Genomic DNA, 15,227 nt, shown 5'->3' on the forward strand with positions numbered 1-15,227 from the left:
TATGACATCCACATTAAAGCCACAGTAGACCAGTCAAACTTCACATCTGGAAACATCTTGGACCTCAAGAACCCTTTCTTCAGATTACACCTTATTCCCCCCTAAATTAAAATTACAAACTGAAATTCAGATATCAATGCAATTATTGTTGTTAATGAATTTTATAGACTATACATTTTTTTAGATGCAAGATTAATCAAATAAAACATAAAATCATTAGTGTGGGATGTTCTTTTGTACTTATAGTATGTTTTGGTATTTGTGAGGATTTGGGGTATTTATTTGTTAGAAATATTATTATTAGTAGTACCGGTAGTAGTAGTAGGATTGTTGTTGTTATTATTATTGGACTTTTTACACCAAGAAAATGAGTTATTTGTGTACTAGCAGTTTTCTTAATCCACGTGTTTTATTTGTGTTCTATTTTTAGAGGTAAAATGACTTTAGTACTCATATTTTAAAATTGGATGATGTTGGTTGTGCTTTTAATTTGAAAGGGAAAGGGAAGTGTTTGGTAGCTATCGGTCATTGGAAGCTAGCGTAGCCCGATGTCTCTGTTTCAGCAAAATAATTCTACTTCTGCACCATAGAATATTTGTAACCTGTGATATTATAATCAAAAGAATTTGGTGAATTTAACCTCGTCGTTACACAGAATGCTAGCTACAGGAGCAGTAAGTACATGGGATAATTATCCCTCTAAATCTATTTGCTAACCTCGGCTAACCTAGCTATTAGGCTATACTAGGTTAGCATGGTTGTTAAACACTCTTTCCGAAGTCATACTTGAGACAATACGTAAACTGCAAAGTTCACAGAAGCTAGATTCGGAAAGCTCCAGTTACACTACTTTACTGACTAATATACTGACTGAATGAAACATAATTAACTACGAAATAGTAATCTGGTAGTGTTATAAAGATTGCGCGTTTTCAGCCGTCTGCAACATTCCTGTTTACAATAGACCACGCTTTAGAACTACTACTGGGTTTTACACTCAAGAACAATTAAATATTTACTTGTAAAGCACCAAATGCGTTTAGGCACTAACAAAGAGCTTACAAGGATTACAAGTCATTTGCACTTTGAATACCGGACCCACGTATTCAACTGAACCGTAATTCTAAATATGATTTAGAAAAAAAGCATAAACTGTTGTTGACTTGTTTTAGTAAAATTGTGTAGTTTGCAAACTTAAAGGCATCGTGTCTTAAAAAAAATTGCATGTGGTTTAAAAGCGACCTAAATATATGCAGATTGTCATATTTTCCGTTTAAATATGCGGCTTTTTTTATTTTTGGCGCCATCGTTTGGCCTTAGATTTCATAGCAGCCATCGCTTTTACAGAAAAGATTTTACTGCATACATGTTCCACTTTGTTCTCTGTCTTTTGCTTGTAGGCTGTAACCACAGCGCTGGCCCAGGTGGATAGAGAAAAGATCTACCAGTGGATCAACGAGCTGTCCAGTCCTGAGACCAGGGAAAATGCCCTCCTGGAGCTCAGCAAAAAGAGGGAATCTGTGCCGGACCTGGCTCCCATGCTTTGGCACTCCTGTGGCACTATAGCGGCGCTGCTGCAGGTCACTGAGGGGCACAAACGTTGGCCATCTGCTTTATCTGCCCTTCTGCGCCTCACTGTTGTTGTTTTTGTGCGTGTGTTTGCAGGAAATTGTTAATATCTATCCGTCGATCAATCCCCCAACACTGACAGCACACCAATCCAACCGAGTTTGTAATGCACTTGCTCTCCTCCAGTGTGTAGCATCACACCCAGAGACAAGGTAGCCAGACGTCGATGCTGTTACGGCGCGTTCGTCCACCACCGATACTAAAATGGCAGGTTTGATCTTTTACAGGTCAGCTTTTCTGGCTGCACACATCCCGCTCTTCCTCTACCCGTTCTTACATACAGTCAGCAAAACAAGGCCGTTTGAGTACCTACGGCTCACCAGCTTAGGAGTCATTGGTAAGATCTGTTTCTCTTCTGTAGAATCTGTGGGGCGTTGGAAAGGTCCAGTGTTCCTCCAAGCCTGCCTTATTTACAACATATCAGGACAACAATACAATTAGTTGGTTTTTAAGGACCATAAGGAAAAAAGCAAAGGTTTTTTGATTGTTCTGGCCGATCTTACTGTGATGGTGTGTTAACAACCTTACAAAGTCCAAATCTGTCTTTATTGATTCTTTATTTCTACATGACAAAGTGTAATATCTAAAGATGTTACCTTTGACATTTCTCAATTGTCTCCTATTTTATATCTTGTCGCCTTCTTAAAATAAACTAAACTGATCCAAGTCACGCTCTCTGTAGGCTAATAAGGCTAAAGGTGGAGAATCACAGCATGTAGGCAATTTTACCAGAGGTGGTCATTGGTTTAAGAAAGAAAGAATTGACTCAAAATTACAGCGGCACTTTTTACAGCTGACAATATGTTAATCAAGAAGCAACTGAGCCATGGAATGTAAGAAAATCATTTCATCTGTGTTTGTTACTTTTCCTTAATATCCACAGGAGCTCTAGTGAAAACAGATGAGCAGGAAGTAATCAACTTCCTTTTGACAACAGAGATCATCCCTTTGTGCCTTCGCATCATGGAGTCCGGCAGTGAGCTCTCCAAAACGGTATTCTTCCTCTCGCTCGCAGTCCAGAGCTGGGTGGCAACGCCAGTACTGAAGGACCTCCTGTGTATTTTGTGTTTCAGGTTGCTACCTTTATCCTCCAGAAGATTCTTCTGGATGACACAGGTCTGGCATACATCTGTCAGACTTATGAACGCTTCTCCCATGTTGCCATGATCCTTGTGAGTTGATCAAGATCTCCGTTTTAAGGAGAGTGTGTTGATGCCCCATTTCCACTGTATCAATGAGTTATTTTTGGCTCGCGGTTCTTTTTTTCAGGGTAAAATGGTCCTGCAGCTCTCCAAAGAGCCGTCAGCTCGTCTGCTGAAGCATGTGGTCCGCTGTTATTTGCGCCTCTCTGACAACTCCAGGTGGATTGAATGCTTTTAAACCAGTGTCAGATGATAATCAAGCAGAAAAAGCTGCGAGCGGCGAGAGCAGCCACACTCCTGACCGTGTGTTTTGGTCCTTTTGCAGAGCCAGGGAAGCTCTGCGGCAATGCCTCCCCGATCAGCTCAAAGACACCACTTTTGCCCAAGTCTTGAAGGACGACACCACCACCAAGCGTTGGCTGGCCCAGCTGGTGAAGAACCTGCAGGAGGGACAGGTCACGGATCCCAGAGGCATCCCTCTTCCTCCTCAATGACGTCTCAACTCTCCTCAATCTTCTGAACTCGAAGAACACCAGCGCAGAACTGCCCAACAGCCGAGCCGTCAGTCATGGACACTGATGTTTTTATGAGAGACTGTAGACGGGAGAAAAGGCTGCTGCCTGATTATTTTTCTGAACAGATGTGCAAGCTGAGAGCCTGTGCGTCTGTGATTTGGTTCTAACGAATCCACAGTTTCCAAGAGTTTTTCTGCTTCTCCGTGTTCTATGTTACCTATTTTCAGAGCTACAATAAAGTGTTTCACAACAGACAGCAGAAGCACCTTTATCCAGCTGCACTGACACTGTCAGCTCATTCATTACACGTTTACCCACTAGGTGGCAGTATTTACACTCTTGAAACCAAGTCTTTACCCACTAGGTGGCAGTATTTACACTCTTGAAACCAAGTCTTTACCCACTAGGTGGCAGTATTTACACTCTTGAAACCACCGAGATCTGTATTGCACATTGAACCCTATAAGGGATAATTCTTTTTTCATTTTTAATAAAAGTTTAGCAATCAAAATATACAGGCCTTTTATACAAAATCTGCAATGTCCCCATAAGCCACTCATTTTTACAAATGCATGCTTAACAAATGTCCTGGTTATCAGTTTTCCATTCTTCTTTTAAGACATAGTTTGTCAACAAAACATACATTTCATTTTATATCTTAGGAGGAATCACTAAGGTTATTGTACTTAACTTGTCACAAAAGGTAAGCAAGTGTGAGTTTGGTAGAATTATACAATAACTATATGCTCCTTGACAAAGATACACTTGAAGACCTTGTCTATTTCCCTACAGCCTTGCATTTATTATGTATTATGCATTTGTGGGATGAGCAGCAGAACTGACAATATGGGCTCAAGCCATTTAAAATGTGCCTAATCTCTACAAATGTTTAATATAAACGAATAATTCTGCCATTAACTTGGTGTTGTAACTTGGCTTGAATGAAATCCGAAGGCGGGAAAAGGCATGTTGGCAATTTAATAATCTTTTCATTTAACAAAAAGATCCATTGAAAGCTCTCTGTGCTGATATTGCCTTCCTTTGGGTAGATCCCAACAATGGGAAAGGGAAATAAACAGGAAATTATGATTAGAATTATTTCCAAGGAGCATGTTCAAAGTAAAGAAGTAATCTTTACCTATTTGTACGCTTGTTTGTTGTCCAGCAGCTTTGCAACATCAGCGTTTCCACGTTCATTCATTCATCGTGTAATTGTGTTTGTACTCAAAGGATTCTTTGTTTTACTAATTGGCTATTCAACACCATAATCTCTGATGTCTGGTGTAAATGACTTCAGGCCATCCATTGTAGAGGTCGCTGCTGGGAACTGTAGTCCTTCTTTTTTCTTTGGAGGAGGTCATTGTGAGGGAGCGCCTGAGCGCCTCCATTTCATTCTTGGCTCCGCTGGTGTAACTTGAGCCGGGAAACTGAGCTTGTGCTGTAGATTATTGATGTGTCAGAACCTGAGCAGGGAACACAGGTGAAGGGAGAATATTAATATTCAGAACATACAAACTTATGACCTTTCAGCTTAGCGTCTGCATAACTGCTGCCCGTAATGACACCGAGGGTAAACTGGCAGCAGGGTATCTGTTTGATGGATGATCTCTTCCTGTCTGTGTGTCATCCTTGTGGCTGGATGAATCAAAGTTTGATGAGCGAAGCTCCGTAATGATAAACAGGTTGCGTTGGACTCAGGTGGACCAAAACTGCGGGAAAAAAACACCTTTTTCTCCATTTGGGATATTAAAAAATGGTGGGGTTTTAATGGAGGTCAGATTCACCAAAACACAGTATTTCATAATATAATATTGGATGAAAACCAATATTTACATATATCCATAGCAGGACACGATACATGGAAATATGAAAATATATATAATAAAATACTGGCTTATCTATAATTAAACTATGATTTACAAAACAAAACAAAAATAATATTTTATATGGTGAAAACCTTGTAATTCACAAGATCCACATAATAATGCAACATCCCCTTATAGGTAATAAAATAAGCTTTCTGTATGTGAGAAAATATCAAGCATTAGAATATTTGCTACATTTACCTTTAATTATTTTGTGTCCATACTGAAAATGGCTCTACCTCCAAAGCCTCGTTTTGAAGCACCTTCTGAGGTGTTAAAATGTTAAATTGGGCCAAACAGTTTATGCAGACACTAAAAGGTTGCAGAGAGAGAGAGGGATGGTGCAGGAGGAGGGGCAGGAGAGATGTGTCACAGAGAGAAAACCCTGTTCTCAGTCACTGTCGGTGGCGTCCTTTGTGTGGTGAAATGTTCCTGCTGAGCCAGGACTCAGAGATGATCCTGCAACAGGTCAGCTTCTGTTTTCAGATCTTCATTGATTCACAGTTATTTGACCAACTGATTAATACTGACTTTTATTGACTGTTTAAGTTGAGGAAACTTATAATTAGAAGAATGTGCATAAGGTAAAATATATATATATTTTTTTTTTTCAACCTCAATTTACTTGCTTTACCTGTTGGAGATTATATTTTGGGTGTTATTAGCAAGAAAATATCAACTGAATGAGATAATTCAGAATCCTAAACAGTTATGTGACCACACTGTTGAGCCATGGGATCAGTATTATTCTGCCTTAAGCATTTCAAAGGTGTTGAACTCAGATCTAGAAGTGATAAATTACATCTGTAGCTTTCATTTTTGTGCTGGAATAAATGAGCGTTTGGTTGAGCGGCACCGATTCTGCAGAGGTCAGTAGTCACAGGAATGCTGAGACTGTGCTGGGGATTGGGGGCAGAGAATAGTGGGCTTAGAGAGGTCAACGTAGCGTCACAACAGAAGCACAGGATGCCATTAAAACATACAGAGCAGCACCCAGACCAGCTTCCTTCTGCCTGCAACATGGGTTTGATAAGGCTGCCAAGTGTGGACAGGTAAACTAACCACCCATGGTGATAAACTAGGAAAGTCATGACTAATGGTCTGCCTGGTTACATGAAGCTTTATAAAAGAAAACACAACTGACCTATTAACATTTCAAAGGCAACTCTAATCATCCCTCGCTATATTTGTGATGATTTTGGCATATCTTGCTTTTAAATAGGAGGGAAGAGTATAAATAGCCAATGCTTGTTGTTTTTAATTTAATTTTTCAGAAGATTAGACTACAATTATTAAATGCACATACAAAAATATTAACAAAACTGATATAAAGTCATGTACAAAATGGCTTCTGCACAGGCCTGATGTATAATGAATCCACAATTATTTAATTGTTGCATCACATGTTCTCTCCATTCTTTTAGATGGCCGAAGAGTGAAACGTTACCAAATGGCCTCCATAGGGAGCAGCCTCCGTAAGTCTGTTCTCATAGCAATGTCGTGTTATTATGTTATGATTATTTTCCTTTTAAAAAAAATATTCTTACATGTTCTTACCTGTGAAAATATGATTTTTAAATATATTGGGGATAGAAGGATGTTGCGAGTCAGTAAAAAAAATAACAAAAATTGTATTTTTTATCATGTTTTCAGCTATTTTGCATCATCTTTTTTAAATTGCCAGGTTAAAAATGTGAAAAGCTAAAAAAAAATCACAGAAAATCACAAAAAATACTGAAATACTGACCGTCAAAAGTTATACTGCTGTTTCTGTACGATGTAAAATGCTTGAAAACGATGGTCAGATGAGAAACACGCCATCCAATAGTATGCAAGAGTTTACTGTAATTACTTTAATTAGGCGTCCGGGAGGATGACAACCTCCAGTCCATGCTGGTGGGCTCGGTAATGAGAAAAATTAAGTCTCGCACCTGGAAGAAACAGCGCTACTTCAAACTACAGGAGGACTGCATGACCATCTGGTACAAGTCCAAAAAGGCTGGCAACACCCACTCCACATGTACGAACGCAAGGTTTACCCTTCAGATTAGACATTAAACCCAACACACTTATTATATCCAAATGGTAATTTGCTCAGTTGTTTATCTTTTTTCTCAGTTTCCGTGAGTGATGTAGAGGCGATACGAGAGGGCCACCAGTCTGAGGTCCTGCTGAGCATCGCTGAGGAGTTCCCAGCAGATCGTTGTTTCACACTGGTCTTCCGCAGCCGTAGAGTCAACCTGGACCTTGTGGCTGAGTCAGCTGAGGAAGCACAGTCCTGGATCAGAGGCATTAGGAAGCTGATGGAGAATCTGGAGAACATGGGGGAGCGAGAGAAACTGGACCAGTATCCTTTACTTGCCTTCATAAATTAATCTACATCAGGTTGATTGATTGGCAATTTTGGATTTTTATTCAAAACGATTTAAGTCAAGAAGGTTGTTCATGGTCTCCACTACATAACATCCATTATTCATGTTTCAATACGCTTTGGTGTGGTATTGGAAATTTCTCAATACCGCCACTTACCAAGTGATTAATGTTTGATTGGGTCTAACGATACTTTTCCTCAAGTATCATTATCAGATGGATCAGTGACTGGTTCAAGAAAGCGGACAAAAACAACGACGGCCGGATGAACTTCAAAGAAGTGCAAGATTTACTGAAGATGATGAACGTGGACATGAGTGAGCACCATGCTCATCGTCTCTTTACAGTAAGTCCCTACAATTGAACCTCAAGATAATGAGGAAGCATGTGCTTTGTCTACCTATAGAGCGATGATATATCCTCTTCCTGTCTCACAGATGGCTGATAAATCGCAGTCAGGTACCCTTGAGGATGATGAGTTTGTGCTCTTCTACAAGATGTTAACTCAGAGGGAGGATGTGCTGAAGGTTTTCCAGGAGTACTCGACTCATGGGCAGAAGTTATCCCAGGGTGACCTGGAGGACTTCCTGAGGGAGGAGCAGCTTGAGGAGGGTGATATTCAGCAGCATGCCAAGCAGCTCATTGAGCGCTATGAGCCATCTGACACAGGTGCACAGACAGTGATGAAGGAGCTGTCCTTCATTGAGGAAAAGTACATCTGATAAGATCTTTCTGTGTTTCTAGCCAAGCTGCTAAATGCCATGACGTTTGATGGCTTCTTGATGTATCTTGGCTCAATGGAGGGCTCCATTTTTAACCCTCAACGGCGGGGCATCTTCCAGGACATGAGCCAGCCCCTGTGCCATTACTTTATTGCCTCCTCCCACAACACCTACCTAATGGAGGATCAGCTCAGAGGGCATAGCAGTATGGAGGGATATATCAGGTAATGATTGGAGGATAACTCTGCTGACAATATCACCACAGCTATTATTAATAGAATTGTTCTATGAGCTATGAAAAAAAGATACATATATGTAAATGTTAGATCTAAGCTGAATGCTTCAAATCATTCTGCTTTGAGCATTTTGGACCTGTGAGAAGCTTGCAATTGCACCTTTGTCCGCTGATTTTGTTTTGTTTTTTTGCATTTTTTTAAACACTGCTTTCTAGATTTGGATAAAGGCCAACTAGTTATGGCCCATTTGGGTAACATGAACCATGGAAGGATTATAAATTAAGAGTCATGTTAAGTCTTACTGGTCAAGCTCTGTGGATGACTGGGACCAAATCTGTTCCCCAAACCTTTTAGATATATAAGGGTTTCCCCCTGGTGAAAATTGCTTCCCTAATGTTCTCTAATCTGTCCCATTGACCCTGAGAGTGGTCATGACATTTACTCATTGTTCTGAACTAATCCCTCACCATCAGTTCTACAAAATTCATTAATAAAACAAAGCAGGATTTGTGACGACAAACTGCTTTTAAGTGATTATTTCATTTAATCGGAGATGCCAATGCAGCTTGAGTATAATAATGGTGTTGAATGCAAATTTAACTTGTATATTTACATTTTTCTGTGGCCGTAAATATACTGTAGAAGTGCAGGAATAATAAAAGTAATGGATTTCTCTGTCTGTCAGGGCTTTGAGTCGTGGCTGTCGGTGTGTGGAGGTGGACTGCTGGGACGGTGCCAACGGAGAGCCCATAGTCTACCATGGACACACTTTCACCTCCAAGATACTCTTTAAAGATGTGGTCGGTGCAGTGGCCAACTATGCCTTCAAGGTAACGTCATACAATCAGGCTTTAAATCAGCCCGAATTCTTAGTCCTGTCAAGTGTTTTTGTGATCTGTTGTTGCAACTCCTGTTTTGATGGTTGTGGTATTTGGGGGGTGAGGTGATGAAGTGATGACACGGCATCAGTTTCATCTCATAAATTCATTAGTGACTACAACTCTGCTGTGGTATCTATGACCTATTCTAAAAGCTGGGACTAATAGCCGGAGATCTGACATTTTCTATGTAGTGTCAGCATCTTGCCAAAGTGAACAGCTGCCAGGTGAACATGCATGTTAGAACTCACAGTGTACAAGCATCGACCCACAACTGATTATTGCCGCCTTTTGGCCCCTTGTTCATCTACTTTCTGCCACCCAAGCACAACACAGGTGTATGGCAGCAGGTGTATTAGCTTTCCCCCATAATAATACCGTCCAGTGTTAAATTACAAACTCACTCGCTCCCTCACCCCTCCTCTTACCCATCCAGGTGTCAGAATATCCAGTCATCCTGTCCGTCGAGAACCACTGCGGTATTGAGCAGCAAAGAGTCATGGCCGAACACCTCAACCACATTCTCGGTGACAAGCTGCTAAAAAGCACCCTGAATGGCAAGGCCCTGGTTGGACTGCCATCACCTGAGGTGAAAACAGCACTTTTAAACAACGACCCACTGTTTTAGAACATGCATATGTTACGTTGTCTCCCCGTAGGGGATGATAATCCTATTTTCTTTTTTCAAAAATTTCCTACTTGGTTTGGCTCTGAATTTGCTGTCAAACACCTTCGCCGACCTTGATTCTTCTTCGTGTTGATATTTTTTGGGGCATCATCACAGTCATTATTTCTTTTGTTGTTTCCTGATAATTGTAGTGTTTTCTTCTGTACCTGAAGTGTTAGAAACAGTTGGCCGATGATGTAAATGTTATGTGACCTTCTTTTCAGGACCTCAGAGGAAAGATACTGTTGAAGGCGAAGAAAATTGGACCGTTGGAAGACAGTTTCAGAGGTATTACGGAGGATTCTCAGACCGGGGAAGTCAGCGAGGAAGATGAGGTGGCGGAAATCGACGATGACGATGTCCATCGTGACAGCGTGCGGCGCAGGGTTATGGTAGGTCAGACGCGGAACCAGACAGTCTGATCAGTCAGACAGACAATCAGGAGTTCAGATAAATCAGGAAGTGGATTTCAATATGTTAATGGACCTCTTAATACTTTAAGCAGACTAAGCTAAAATGAGTGCACTTCTTTTAATTGACAGAGCTTGTTAATTACAGTTTAGAGTCTTGTGTGGTTTCATTGTATGAATGAATACTGGGGGCGTTCTCTGATGTAGTGCTTTAAAATAGAACTGTCTGGCACCTGCAGAGATGACTGTAGTGCCAGCCGGTCTAGGGGGGTGAGGTGTGTGGGCAGACGAGCCAGATCAGCTATCATGCTGCGGTAGACAGGCATCCATTGGAATGTTTGGCAGGTTTCACTGTTGCTTTTGGACTGGTCATGGATCTCTACGGTCATGAGGCCACCCAACAGCACTTATGTTTCTGCTTGGCACTGTTCGCTCAGGATCACTTACACTATTTTCACAGGGGTTGTCTCAAGGTTTCAGAGAACGTGAACTGCTCGACCATGAAGGCTTTCCAACGCATCGCAAGGGTTTACCCTATCCTGCGCATTTCATTAAGGGGTTGAAGTTCTCCGAGTCTCGTGTAAAGAGGGTTAATTACCTCTGTTAATGTCAGGGATTGCAATTACTCAATAGAAATTTGACATAAACACATTTGTTCTAATGGCCATTAAAAGATGAATGATACAGCAGGCGTGAACATTTTTAATTTGAAGAGTTATCAGATGGATCTGTTTTTTACAGCTCTCAAAGTTGAGTCCTCTTGAATTTATGTTTGCTGCTTTCATCTTTTGTTTTATGCATTGCTGCTGCATGTTCACAGAGGTCAAAGCAGCGACTGTCCAAGGAGCTTTCAGACTGTGTTGTGTACTGCAAGAGCGTCCATTTCAGGAGCTTCAAGCATTCCCGCATCCACTCCAAGTTCTATGAGGTGGCTTCTTTTACGGAGTCTAAGGCACGAAAACATCTGAGGGAGGCTGGTAAGTCCAAGCTTTTCACCACAAGGAAATTTGCACTCACTTGCACTTTATCTCCATTGTGTTTATTTCTCCAAGGAAATACAGTGGCCGCACTTCTTGGTACATTCTAATGTTTCTGGCTATAGAGACAGACAAAAAAGATATGGGCAGCTGGACCAATGATGAGATGTACACTGACTATATGATCATGAAATCCAATTTAATAGTTTGAAAAAACATTTACAGTAGGATATCAGTGTGGTTGTCCAAGCTAAATTTATATTGTACTACATGGATGTGCAGTTAAATCACTATTTGTATAATGCTCCTTCGAGGTTCGCTGGAAACTCAGGAACATTTTAGTTTCTGCTTTAGTTCCAGGAACGAAAAACACAGGTTTGGAAGTAAGGCTCTTATTCTCTTGACAGAAAATTCCCTTGTCTTCTTAATCGCTTTATCCATTTTGGGGTCATGGGTAGGGTCGAAGGCAGGGTCCACCCCTGGATGAGACACCAGTTCATCCTTAATTCAGGCAAAACTGAGTTCATAGTGTTTGGTCCTGAACCTCTTAGGGATAGATTAGATCACATGATCACTCTAGATCAGGGGTGGGCAAACATTTTGATTCGTGGGCCACAATGGGTTCTAACATTTGACAAAGGGGCCGGACCAGGAGCAGATGGATGGATGGAGTGCTTTGGTAACCTCACCTCATTGGAGAAAAAATACACATCTTGGGATATGGAGAAAACATGTGCTTTAATTTCAAATGAAAATGAAGAGAAGCATTACAACAAAATATCTGACTTTGGAATGAGTCTTAAAACACTTAAAATCAAATGAATAAAATGTGCCTTTTTAAAAAAAATTAATAACCATTTCTATTTTAAAGCACTGAAAGTTCTGTTATCCTTCAGGATATCACCATCACTCTCCTCCTGACTATCTTTTTTCTAGTGGGAAAACACCAGAATTGCAGTGAAAATTTAACATTAACAAGTTTTATTCATTTAATTTTTCAAGTTTGGCGGGCCGGATTAAAACGTTTAACGGGCCGCGTGTGGCCCCCGGGCCTTAGTTTGCCCATGCCTGCTCTAGATGGTATCTCATTAACATCTAGTCTGTCTGTGACGAATCTAGGAGTAACTTTTGATCAAAATCTCTCCTTCAACTCACACATTAAATTAGTCTCTAGAAGTGCCTTTTTTCACCTGAGGAACATCACAAAGATCAGGAAGCTACTGACGAGGCATGATGCTGAAAAGTTAGTCCATGCATTTGTTACTTCCAGGCTGGACTATTGTAATTCTTTATTATCAGGGTGTCCAAACAACTCTTTAAGAAGCCTCCAGCTTATCCAAAATGCTGCAGCCAGAGTCCTGACAGGTATTGACAAAAGAGATCACATAACTCCTGTACTGGCGTCTCTTCATTGGTCACCCATTAAATCTAAAATAATGTTATAATTAATGTATTTCCCTGATCTGTGCCTAGTCTCTCTTCTACCTGTCCTCCCCTTTCTCCTCTCTCTCTACCCAGACCCCCATCAGCAGGAGGGTCCCCCTACATGAGCCTGGTCCTGTTCAAGGTTTCTTCCTGTTAAAGGGGAGTTTTTCCTTGCCACTGCTGCTCGTTGGGGGTCAGGCCCTGGGATTCTGGAAAGCACCTAGAAACAATTTTGATGAATTTTGCTCAAGGGTACCTTGGCAGTGCTCTGAGGGTGTTCTAACACCTTCCTAAACTACCAGATCACTTTCCATGTTTCGTCTGAACTGGGGCTTAAACTGCCCAACAGCTTTTCTCTGTCTTAAAATATGAACACAATTGTCTTTGTAAATGATAGGCTTTAATATTTTCTCTGATATTATCTTTCAGGGGCTGAGTTTGTGTACCATAATTCAAGGCAGCTGACCAGGGTTTATCCAAGCGGCTTTCGCACAGACTCTTCGAATTTCAATCCTCAGGAAATGTGGAATGCTGGTTGCCAAATTGGTGAATCAAAAAAATACTAGTTGTGTTTTTATACTGACATTTGACACAAAAATGGTTGCCTTTCCTGTAATAACAAGTGCCACTGGTTTCAGGTCATTTGATGCCCTTTTTTTATTTGGTATCTGATATTTTATATTTGGTATCCAAAATATTTTATTTCTCAAATGACAGCCTCAACTTACTGTAACATCTTCTTTTTTGCTTTCAGTTGCATTGAATTTTCAGACTGCTGGAGAAGGGATGGACCTGAACGATGGGCTGTTTCGTCAGAATGGCAACTGTGGATTCATTCTAAAGCCCAGTTTCATGAGATTGGCTGAGAAAAGATTTGACCCGGAGACACCACACGAACGGGACAACTATAAACCCATTGTCCTCACCGTACAGGTACAGTTTGCAGTGGCTACTTCACCCATTTATGAGGGATTTCTCTCATTGCATTTATGTATTTAAGGTGATTAGTGGTCAGCAGCTGCCCAAAGTCAATATCAAAGAAGACTCTATAGTGGATCCTTTGGTTAGAGTGGAGATTCATGGCGTTCCTTTGGACCAGGCCAAGCAGGAGACAAGATACATCGAAAACAATGGTACAAGAGTTGCTCTGGACACGTTTTGCTGTAAAACTAATTAACGGAGGCAATGCCTGAATAGAGAGAATGGATAGTTCTTTAATAATTAAGGAGTCACTTGTCAGGGCGCATTTGCCAACCTAATTTATTCTCTGCAGGGTTCAACCCTGTGTGGTATGATACGCTCCGTTTCACAATCCACACCCCAGAGCTGGCCATGGTGCGCTTTGTCGTGGAAGACTATGACAAGACATCCAAAAACGATTTTGTTGGCCAGTATACGCTTCCTCTCAGCTGCATGCAGCAAGGTACGAATGGAGAAACCTTTTACTCAGTAGGCTCTGAGGTACAGTTAGTCATCTTAAAATGAATTTACATCACTTGAATGTATTAATGTTTTCACTCAGCAATGATCTTTACATAGTACTTTATTTATTCTAAGTTGTTTTTTTCCAAAACTGACATAGTTTATGTTTTTAATTGTGAAATGCATATCAATTGTGTTGAATTACTGGTCACATCTCTTTTCATTTCCTCTCGTTTTTGTGCTCCCAGGTTATCGTCACATTCACTTACTGTCCAAAGATGGAACCAGTATTCCCCCTGCCTCCTTATTTGTACACATCAGGATCACAGACCTGGAGTAAACCTGCACTAGTATTTTCTCTTCTCATATTGATAACTAAAAAAAAATTGAACCCTACATAACAGTTGTATTAGTGACAATTTGATGTGAGAAAAAAACACTATGCCAAATGTTTAAAACAGATGTGTATTGCTTTTTTGTTCTGTCAGTGAGTATATATTATTTGCTCCTGTTTTACAATATTGTTGCTGATGTTTGGTGTAACTGTGTCTGTGAAACAATTAGTTTCTGCTGAAGACAAAACTGTGCCACCAAAATGTTTATTTTTCAGTATTTCGCTTTAACAAACAGCACTTCATGGGATTTTAACGTTTCAGCAAGCATAACATAAAATTACATGAATAACATGAATTAAACTTTCACATTTTAAACATAACCTTGTCCCTTTCTGTTCACAACCTTTCACAATGGCTCGACATGGAATTTTTTCCACATAAACATTTATGTAAATTTGTTCGGTGAGGAAATCCAACAAAATCCAATCAGACTGTCCATCCATCCATCCATCCTCTACCGCTTATCCGGGGTCGGGTTGTGGGGGCAGCAGCCTAAGGAGAGAAGCCCAGACTTCCCTCTCCCCAGCTACCTCTTCCAGCTCATCCGGGGGGATCCCCAGGCATTCCCAGGCCA

General features: G+C 40.8%; 3 protein-coding genes across 4 annotated transcripts in view; all 3 read left to right on the forward strand.

Annotated features, from left to right (window-relative positions):
- Positions 1-219, forward strand: part of LOC130522738 (histone-arginine methyltransferase CARM1-like) — a 7,101-nt gene extending 6,882 nt beyond the window's left edge. For both annotated transcript variants that reach the window (XM_057027418.1, XM_057027419.1), the window contains exon 15: positions 1-219. This exon is cut by the window's left edge and continues 7 nt beyond it. In XM_057027418.1, coding sequence (XP_056883398.1) covers positions 1-105 — 105 coding nt within the window. In that variant the 3' untranslated portion in view covers positions 106-219.
- A 264-nt stretch (positions 220-483) lies between these two features.
- Positions 484-3,542, forward strand: cnot9 (CCR4-NOT transcription complex subunit 9). The gene is made up of 8 exons (XM_057027423.1): positions 484-674; positions 1,401-1,580; positions 1,666-1,781; positions 1,857-1,966; positions 2,513-2,622; positions 2,703-2,801; positions 2,899-2,990; positions 3,097-3,542. Exons 1-8 carry the CDS (start codon positions 657-659, stop codon positions 3,263-3,265), a joined length of 894 nt encoding a protein of 297 aa, XP_056883403.1. The 5' UTR covers positions 484-656; the 3' UTR covers positions 3,266-3,542.
- A 1,987-nt stretch (positions 3,543-5,529) lies between these two features.
- plcd4a (phospholipase C, delta 4a) lies at positions 5,530-15,079 on the forward strand. The gene is made up of 16 exons (XM_057028170.1): positions 5,530-5,619; positions 6,576-6,626; positions 7,013-7,171; positions 7,270-7,498; positions 7,738-7,867; positions 7,959-8,190; positions 8,266-8,467; positions 9,165-9,309; positions 9,794-9,946; positions 10,249-10,416; positions 11,255-11,411; positions 13,266-13,382; positions 13,591-13,769; positions 13,837-13,969; positions 14,110-14,259; positions 14,507-15,079. Exons 2-16 carry the CDS (start codon positions 6,602-6,604, stop codon positions 14,596-14,598), a joined length of 2,271 nt encoding a protein of 756 aa, XP_056884150.1. The 5' UTR covers positions 5,530-5,619; positions 6,576-6,601; the 3' UTR covers positions 14,599-15,079.
- The last annotated feature ends 148 nt before the right edge of the window (positions 15,080-15,227 follow it).

This window comes from Takifugu flavidus, chromosome 3 (assembly GCF_003711565.1).
Source record: "Takifugu flavidus isolate HTHZ2018 chromosome 3, ASM371156v2, whole genome shotgun sequence".
NCBI classification, from domain to species: domain Eukaryota; kingdom Metazoa; phylum Chordata; class Actinopteri; order Tetraodontiformes; family Tetraodontidae; genus Takifugu; species Takifugu flavidus.

Bases quoted from the DNA above. Each gene is read 5' to 3' on its own strand.
- cnot9 (XM_057027423.1), top strand. The intron at 2,802-2,898 runs GTGAGTTGATCA...TCTTTTTTTCAG, and splicing joins CCCATGTTGCCATGATCCTT to GGTAAAATGGTCCTGCAGCT. The intron at 2,991-3,096 runs GTGGATTGAATG...GTCCTTTTGCAG, and splicing joins CGCCTCTCTGACAACTCCAG to AGCCAGGGAAGCTCTGCGGC.
- plcd4a (XM_057028170.1), top strand. From the start codon at position 6,602: ATGGCCTCCATAGGGAGCAGCCTCC. The intron at 13,383-13,590 runs GTGAATCAAAAA...TTTTGCTTTCAG, and splicing joins GAATGCTGGTTGCCAAATTG to TTGCATTGAATTTTCAGACT. The intron at 13,770-13,836 runs GTACAGTTTGCA...TATGTATTTAAG, and splicing joins CCATTGTCCTCACCGTACAG to GTGATTAGTGGTCAGCAGCT.